The 9,388-nt window shown below is 46.3% G+C and overlaps 1 protein-coding gene across 1 annotated transcript; it reads right to left on the reverse strand.

The window, feature by feature from the left end:
* Window positions 1-447: 447 nt before the first annotated feature.
* On the reverse strand, window positions 448-3,838 carry LOC134131218 (polypeptide N-acetylgalactosaminyltransferase 6-like). The gene is made up of 3 exons (XM_062562810.1): window positions 3,558-3,838; window positions 1,497-1,935; window positions 448-982 (listed from the first exon to the last, which is right to left on the reverse strand). Exons 1-3 carry the CDS (start codon window positions 3,589-3,591, stop codon window positions 802-804), a joined length of 654 nt encoding a protein of 217 aa, XP_062418794.1. The 5' UTR covers window positions 3,592-3,838; the 3' UTR covers window positions 448-801.
* Between the last annotated feature and the right edge of the window lie 5,550 nt (window positions 3,839-9,388).

Here is a 9,388-nt window from a genome sequence, read left to right on the forward strand (position 1 = left end):
GATATTGCTTATAGTTAGGGCTGGCTCAGGTTAGCCTGGACCAGCCCTTAGTTAAGCTGCTCTAGGCTTAGACTGCCGGGGGACTTCTTAGGACACACCGAGCCCCTCTCTCACTCTCACTCTCTCCTCCCACAATCATCCATGCTTTATTAATGTACATCACTAATTAAGCTTCTTTCCGGGAGTTTTTTGTGCTTTCTCGCCTAGCAGGTCTCCGTGGATCATAGTTTCGTGCGGACCCCGGTTCTAACTCCTGGCTCATGGCTCTGCTGACACCTGCTGCTGCCATCATCATTACTTTAAATATGATTCATATTACTGTCATCAAAAACCAACATCTTTCTGCTCTCCCTCCCCACAGAAGCCTCTGTGGATGGTGGTTCGATCTGATGGAGGTTGTCCCTGCAGTGGTCCTGCCGTACACCTCTTCTGCTACTTGCAATTACTTGTATCATTTCAGTTAGAGAAATTGAATGTATTGTACATCTTTTACATTGTTGATTCTGTACACATGACATCCATTGCAGTCTGTCCATCCCGGGAGAGGGATCCCTCCTCTGACGTTCTCCCTAAGGTTTCTTCCCTTTTTTCCCCATTGAAGGGTTTTTTTCATATTTTGGGGAGTTTTTCCTGTGCCGATGTGAGGGTTTCGGGACAGAGGATGTTGCATGTGTACAGACTGTAAAGCCCTCTGAGGCAAATTTGTAATTTGCGATTTTGGGCTATACAAAATAAAATGAATTGAATTGAATTGAATTGAATTGAATTTTGAGATCGGGCAACGCAATACGACCACGCCGTCTACTCGCCATCCGTGCTGGCGTCGTCCACCAGCAGGATCTCCGTGAGCAGCGCCGCAGGAGCCGTGTGCAGCACGCTGTAGACGGTCCTCAGCAGGGCGGACCAGGCCTCGTTGTGAAACACCACGATCACGCTGGTGGTCGGGAGGCCGGGGCAGCGCTGGAACCTCTGCTTTGAGCAACTGTCGAAGGTCAAACTGGAAGTTGAGCAGGCTGTCACATTCCTAGCTGGATGTACAGTGAGGTCGAAAAGTTTGGGATCGCCGTGCGGTCAGATGGAGGAGAGGAGAGTCTTTCTCAATAAATGCTATTTTTCATTAACGGTATATGAGCTGTAATTAAGAGGTGAGCTGCTTTAGCCCAACATTCTAGGATTAGAACTATTGAAGCTAGACGATGAATATAACCACAATGGAAGCCACTGAGTACAATGGAAAAAACGTCTTCCCAAACTTCCTCCAGCCCTGTGATTCAAAAGTGAGAAGGACACAGAATTGTTCCGACCGTTTTCTCCCATCATGCAGCATTCTGGGGTCAATGACTAAATATACATTTTAGTAATTTAGTTATTCTTTGTTTGAGGCCATAACTATTTTAAATGTAAATAATACATATGCAGATATAGGAAAAAAGAAAAAACATCTTGTGTGATTCCAAGCCTCTAAACGGCGTAATCATGACTGCGTGTGCACTCACTCTGGATGCCGCGTGTCTTCGCCCAGTTCCCGGTGCAGGGATATTCGGTCACTGGCGAACTGGTTAAACTGGTTCTTATGGAACCCAGCTAGCTTCTCGCTCAGCTCCCCGGGCGCCAGTAGCTTCCGGTAAAACGCTTTGCCGCCGGCACCCGGTGACCCAGGATCCTGACGGGGCCTCCGAAGGTGAGGCCTCAGTTCCTCTTCGGCGTAAAAGCCAGATCGACAGGTGGGACCCGACGACGGGTCCGCCGGTCCGAGGGTGGATCCTCTGAGTTTCATGGCACCTGTCCCAGGTGGGTGGGTGGATTGTGGACGCGCCGCCTGGTTAATGCGGTGATCAATGAAAAGCAGGAGCAACAAGCAGGGAATCGAAACCTTAAGTGAAAAGGCTTGTCGGCAGAAACACAACCCCATGGTGTGCAGAGAGAAGGACTGACCTAAAACAATGTTGAAAAGACCAATTTAAGCCATTGAATTACTTTACCTGCACTTTTGATAACATTATTTTCTTTAACTGTTTCTTTGTTAATGGCCCTCTAGTGCAGGTCAATTTTTTAGTATGAGTCAAACTGTCATCATTTTATGTTGCGCTGAGAATGACCTTTGTTGAAAGCGAAATAAAAAGCGATTTCAAAAAAGAATCTAATAATCTAATAATAATTATTCAAATATCATCCCACAAACTGGAATTCCCACAGAGCAATAATTTACTTTGTTGTTTTGGAAATTAATAAATTAACAATTTGCTAAAATAGCATTTTATTATTATTCTGTTTATTCACACTGTAGTCTGTTAGATTTTAGTCTGTTTTATCTAACTGCGATGAGGGTTAAATGGTGTTAGTGCCACCAAAATTAGAGAGAATATTGATTAAAATCCTGCCAATATCTTTATTTTTACATTAGAAAAGAATTGCAACCAATTTCATTGACAGAACTCAGCTTACGTTTACTATATTTAAAGGAAGTATAATGTTATTCCCATAGCTAGAAGAGTTTTTGTTTCCTTCTATTGGGAGATTTTGGGAGAGCCCACAGCACTCAATATTAGACAATCCGCTGCAGAAGAAGTACAATGACAGAAAAGACAGATAAGAAACAATATGTGTGGTTCAGCACAAACACAAATACACTCAGAAACTTTTTCTGACTGAATCAGAATGGCACTCACATAACCTTGTTGGTGGAGGTTACTATGGAAGCCCATTTCCGCCACAAAAAAAGACTACGAATTAAGAAAGTCGAAATTATGCATATGACTTAAGACGTGCGCATGCGCAGGCTCCAGCAGCTGGTTGTTGACGTCACTACAGTCACAGAGCGGTGTCGTTCGTGTTTTAACAACGTCTCGTTACTAAACTATTGTGCCTGGAAGTCCGAATCTATGAATATCTTGGTTTACTTTACGAACTGTAAAAGTTCTTCGGACACCTGCACCCACTGACTCCACACCTCATAACCAACAGGGAGGTCTGACGTACAGTGGTGCGTGAGATGAATAAAACTTATTGGGAGATAAAATACGTTCCGGGTGGTATTTATTCCGTAGCAGTCGTGATTAGTGACGATGGAAAAGTCCTGAAGAGAGTCCTCTCTTATGGAACCAATTCCTCAACGAGGAAAGATGCTGCAGAATCTGCGGCGGCTTTGCGCATGCGCGCGTCACTTTCAGTCAGGACGTGACGTATGTCTCTTCTGTGCTCTGGAAAGTCAATTCACCAACGAAGCAGCCTGCGCATATCTTAAGTTACCATTTCGACTTTCTAAACCTTTTTTTGAGGCGGAAATGGCCTTCCATAGGTAACCGAGTTTAAGAAAATGTAACGTTAGAAAAAGGGTTTTCTTGTTGGAATGCGATCACGGAGGAGCTCCTGTATTTGGGTTTTGAGGAGGCTGTGCGTACCGACTTGAACCTATTGTCGGTAGAGTCCCGGACTACTTTCACTCCTGCTCATAGTAGCCGTGACACATTACATTTGTATTATTTCATCCACATATTTCTTCATGGAAACCAGCATGCTACGTAATAATCAAAAATGATTTCAGAATCACTACTTACTATAATTTGGCTGCAGGTGAACGATCCCATCCATCTGTGCTCCGGTGTCTTATGAATGCAGGCATGTAGCCTTTGAGTCACGAGGGTAAGTTATGACTTCGTGTCCGTAACTACAAAAACACACGACTGATCAAACCAGTTTGATCTTAAAATACTAGTAAGCAGTATGCAGAGGATACTGAGAGGATGCAAAGCACCTTATTAGTCTTTCAAATTAAATTAACAAAAAGATGACATAAAAAACAATCAAACGAAATAAGGGAAGAGAGAAACTTGTTTGCCACACACGTTGTTTTCGGCAACAATCCCAGGAAAAATGAAAAATGATTGAAAGATTGAAAGATTATCCTGAAGATATTCAAAAGCAATATTTCAAAGTAAAATTCAAAAGAAATATTTGAAAGAAATAATATAAAAAAAGATGGTTTAAAGTATTGGAAAATAAAATAATGAATAGGCAGAATGTTATGTCTGCCACATATGTTAATTGCTGCAATAATCAAAATTGTGTTGTGCTTAGGATGTGTTACATTCAGGAGTACAACAAAAATGAATTAAAAAAAAATAATAAAAAAGTATAATAATAAAATACAAAATGAAATAAGGGTAGAAATGAATGTTTGTTTGCTGCATATTACAATACAAATATTTTAGCATACTTTTTCAATATAAAAGTCATTCTATAGTTGGGAAAAAGTTCTTCAAAAAAAAAAAAGTTTCTTCTGGCCAAAAAATGCTTGTATACTTTGTCAACTATAAATTGTTTATTTTTAATTTTTCTATATTTTTCTATTTACTTCTATTTTAGTTGAATTTTGAACAATTCACTCAAAAGACACCTATGTGGGTGGGGCTTGTTGCCACGGCGACGCTTAAACCCAAAGGTTGTGGTTTGTTTCGGGTCTCTTTCTCCCTTCCTCTCTCTCCCTTTCTCTCTCGTTAGAAGTTGGCTTTTGTGGATTTACAGGAGTTACGTCGCCGCACCATGGCCTTCTTTGGTGTCACACTCCTGGGTTGCCAAAACCCAGAAGGCGACAAACTGATCGTGAAGGCGTCTCATCTTCTGGGTAAGAGGAGCTGCAGCCGGCTGCAGTGGGTTCATTACCTTTAACAGCTAACGATAACTAAACACATGTATTTCTTCATGGGGAAACACAAGCGAACCAGTAACTTGAGTCAATAAATGACCAGTCTGCACATCTCTCCCAGAGATGCTCAAACTGGCACAGGTGCCCAGATGTGAACATTGGAAAGAGGGATTTGACGGGGGGGGGTGGGGGCGGACCACGTGGGATCCAGACCAGGTACTGCGGTCATGTGGACCGCATTTCAAAATTAAATGCGCCTCTTTTAGGTATTACGGTAAATTGGTGTTTACTGTGGTTTTATTGTACCTTTAATAAAACCTTCTTAATTACCAACCGGTCTCTGCCTAGTTGAAGTCCACAACTAGCTTATTTGCGTGCCTTAGGTATTTTCTATAGTTCTTGGGGTGCAAGTCCCCAGGTGGCGTTGTTGGTCTCTCTCCCTAACGCCCCGCCGCATATACATTGTTTTTAATTAAAGGGTAGGTCAGTGTAAGGTCCAAAAAAGTATTGTGTTGCCTGAAGGTTACAGTCTGAGGTTTACAGTACTTGTTCACTATTAGTCTCGTGCTAGTATTTAGCCTATGATGCAGTTTACCACTGTCACAGGCCGGCTCATAGCCTGTGGCAAGAATGAGGGGACACAAACACCCAGTATAGGCCAATCAAGAGTTTATTATAAATCAAAAACTAGTAACTTTAAACAAAGAAAAGAAATGAGGTGTGCGAATGTCATAATGTAAGGTGTATGTAAAGTGCATGGTTGAGTCAATCTGTATGTGTAAACATGACTGAGTGTACAACGTAAAACCTTCAAAGGAACAAACAAAACCGGATCATACCTGGAGGAGCAGAGAGAGAGAAGTGGTTAGAGGCCTTCTTATACCCAGAGCCCAGGTGGCTCCAATCACTAATGACCCTCCTTCGCCTGCAGGTGGAACCGCCCCTGCAAGGCAGAGGAGGAGCCGTGACACCACCCACTTAGGGTTTGTTGTCCAAACACCCCGGCTTCAAGAAAGGTTGTTACGGCCTCCTGCCATCTATGGGCTCTGCCTCGATCTGATGTGCAGGCTGAGCGGTCCCACGTGGAACCGCATTTCGGCACTGGGCTCTTTCCTCTTTGCTTTCCGCTACTGCGGGTAACCTTATAAGTTTGCTTTCCTGCACTTATTAAGATGCTTCAATTCAGAGGGTTAGCTTGTCTGATCTGAGGTCAAAGTCAAATGAGGTGCAGCCCCAGAACTGCTGGAGCGATAGAGGAGGGTCCCACCCATGGACCCCCGCGGGAGCAACTCCTTTCGTAACCGGAACACACATAACGCAGTCAGTACAAAAACAAAAGTCCACCGGCAGCTACATCCAACCGAGGAGGAATAATGGCCTGATAGGGGCCCCTGGATCGTCCTGTGGTCTGCACTGAAGGGGACAAAGGACCATAGCGGACGGGACCTTAGGAATAGAGCCGGGGGAAGGTAGTAAGAACGCCTTCACCATACCAGGTGCAAATTCCAAGCACCATGGGGCCACCGAGAGGGCTTGCATATCTCCAACTCTTTGGAGGGAAGAAGTAGCAAGCAGGAAGAGGGTCTAAGAGCCACATACTTCACTGCAACCTCGAAGGGAGCACCAGAGAGACCCTCAAGTACGATGGCCAAGTCCAAAGATGGAACTCCAGTGCTGGCTACTGGCCTTAGCCTCAGGGTGCCACGAAGGAAGCGGGAGGCCAGCGGGTGTCTTCCCAGAGAACGCCCGTTTAGTGGGGCATGGGTTGCCGACAGGGCCACCACATATACTCGGAGGGGGCGAACGGCCCTCGGGCTCGTGCTCGCTGGACCCGGTCGTGCCCCGGAGCAGCGGCGGGGACAACGGACCGACTCTTGGAGAGTACCGGGGAGAAGGGAGCACTGAAAAATGCGGTGACACCCTATCCCCTCCGGTGGGGATATTCTCCGGGCCCTGACCCTTAAGGCGTCAGGGCCTATTGGACGAAGCCTTCTTAGTGGCGGCCGTCCTCAGACCAGTTCGGCCGCGAGAGGGCCCCCCCTGAGCGCGTCGTGCTACGGCCCAGCCTCGACGAGGGGGTTCACGCAGCGCGACGCTCTCCTGCTGTGCCAGGTGGTGCGAGCTTAACGACGGCCGGGGTCGCCCTCGAGCGGCCCCGTGGACGTGGCATCGACGGGCTCTAATGAGGTAGCACCATCGTATGCAGGCAAGAAGCCACCTGCACTGCTGCCGAGCCAGGGCCGCATCCGCGGCCGGCATGCTAGCATATCCATGTCGCTTAGCCTCCGCCAATGACGAATACAAAGCCGCACGCAGGTTGTAAACGCGAGCGGAGACCGGCTTCCCTCGGGACGCCGACACCTCAGCGTGGACGTCCGGGAAGAAAGGCAAGCACCGGCGCAGAGGTACTCCGGAAGCCGTAGGCTGCTGCTTACCCGCCGGCCAGCTGATATGGAACCTGTTAGTGGCTCGGGTGAGGACCTCCAGCAGTTCTTTGGCGGAAGCGGGGGAATGAGTCGCCTCGGCGTCAGCCTCCGCTGCCTCTACGCTCACCACGTCCAGCTCTTAGGAGCCGGAAGAACGTGAGAGCGGCGTCTCGTCCGGGGTGGAGGAAGTCGCGTGCCTCCGTCGCCGGAAACGAGCGCCTGGGTCCCGCGGTGAAGGGCTGGGAAAGGCCGTCCCGGAATCCTCCTCGAGATCCATTTGTAATCCCCACTGAAGACATCCGGCGCTCTGCCTCAGCACGAGCTGAACCGGAGCCGCGGGGAGCACGCCTCATCGATCCGTCCTTAGTAAAGAGAGCTCGACGGGAGAGACGGGAGTGCCAGGCGCTTACAATCTGTGAGCACGCTCAGCTAGCCCCCTCAAGGGCTAGCTGAGCGTGCTCCACGCCCAGGCAGACAACACACAAGGCGTGTGAGTCACTGCCCGTAATAAAATGGGTGCAAGGGGGGGACACACTGGACAAACCGCTCAGCCATTACTATGTGGAAAAACTTTGCACGCACTAGATGAAGGCACAGAGATGAATGGTCCTGCCCTTCGGGTCCCTTTATAGCGCCCTGGTCCCGGCGTCGCCCGCCTATGACGTACCAGCTCGCCATTGGTTAGATTTCACACGTGCTTCATGACTCGGTCACGCAGAGGCGTTCCCACACCGTTTTTACGCAGCTCGAGTTCCCTGAGAGGGAACAGCCTCTTCTGACAGCTTCTCTTCCTCAATTATTCTTCGGTACACACACCAGCCGTGTTGAGGTAAAGTTATCACATTAAACTGGGAAGAGTTTCACTTCATCTTTTTTTTGCTCCGATTCTTTTGTGTGTGAACACAAAAAAGTACCACTTTTACATATTAGGTTACAAGAAGCCATTCTGCCCTCCCCGCACTGCACTACACGGGACAGTGTAATTGCAATGCCCTCTAGAGGTTCAAATAATTACTGCTGAAATTTGGGTGATCCTTTAGGTAACAATGTGCAGTGGCTCACCACTCCAATCGGGCCTTGATGGACACTTTGTTTAATCCACTAAACTGCCACAAATATCCCTAAAAAAATGAATTACTGGTTCTACAAAAGTGACAGATTTTTGTGTAAAAAATAACAAAAGCAATTACTTACCATAACTTGGCTGTAGATGGTGCAAAGTGTAACGCCGCAGTTCTGCAACCGGATAATAATGGTTTTAGTTTTGAACCCCCCCCCCCCCCCCCCACAATGAGTCTTAACCTTAAGTATCATCAGTATCAGTCAGTGGTTTATTCCCGGTAGAAAAATGGCAACTGGTGAATTTTTGTGATGTTTCTTACAATTACTGTCAACCGATTTTGAGAAGATCTTTGTTTGAAGACTTGATACTGAATAATCTATTATAAATAAGTAAAAGTTAGCAATGAAAGTAAGAATGTTAATCGGTATTTGTTCAAAGCCAGCACACAGAGAATTATGATTTTAAATATGCATAGGAATATTTAGATTCCTATTAAATGTGTATATTAACAAGCAAACCTTTAAATATATTAAATTATTGTGTATTGTAGGACAGGTGTGTTCCTTTAAGCCTCAGGTAACACACATTAAAAGTACAACATCACTTAAGATATCAACACGCTATCAGCCATTGATTTTTTTATTCTTTTTTTTTCTTTGAGGGGAAATATTATTTTTCTATTTGTCTCATCGTCCTCGGCTCTTCTCGTCCTTCAACTCGGCAAAAGACTCCCTTTACAACTGCTCCAACTCATGAAATAAATAAATAAAAAATAAACAACGTGATCAACGGTTTGGTCGTGTGACCGGGAGGAGCTAAATCAGGGGGGCGGGGGCCGATTCTCCCGACTACAAAAAGTCAAAGCCCCGGAGAAACCAAGGTCGCTGCGGCGATGATGAAGATTGTTCTCAACGAGCCCTCATCCCCTTCTTCTCCTCCGTCAGAACATAGAGTGATACTCTGCCAACTTAAGGCAATTCAACTTAGTTATTAGTACTTAATTAGGACTGAGTGTGTGTGTCTTGGGGGGGGGGGGGGGGGGGGAATACAATAAATATACGTGTTTGTTAATCCCGTCGTCTTCACGTGGGAGGGGGGTATGCGGTTGACCTAGAAGCCCGGCTGAGAATCACAATACTGCAGAAGTGGCACAAATAAAGTTACATTTTTTTTATGCACGATCACACCTGTCGCAGGTGGAAATACTGCCATACCAGGGAGCTTGAGCTTCACAACTGGCATTTAAGGAGAAAG

The sequence above is a fragment of the Pungitius pungitius genome, chromosome 1 (assembly GCF_949316345.1).
Source record: "Pungitius pungitius chromosome 1, fPunPun2.1, whole genome shotgun sequence".
Classification (NCBI taxonomy): Eukaryota; Metazoa; Chordata; class Actinopteri; order Perciformes; family Gasterosteidae; genus Pungitius; species Pungitius pungitius.

Coding starts and splice junctions, on each gene's coding strand:
- LOC134131218 (XM_062562810.1), bottom strand. CDS start 3,591: ATGGATGGGATCGTTCACCTGCAGCCAAATTATA. Junction 1,936..3,557: donor TCACCTGCAGCCAAATTATA/GTAAGTAGTGAT, acceptor ACATTGTTTTAG/GTCAGTCCTTCTCTCTGCAC. Junction 983..1,496: donor GAAGACACGCGGCATCCAGA/GTGAGTGCACAC, acceptor GACCTTCGACAG/TTGCTCAAAGCAGAGGTTCC.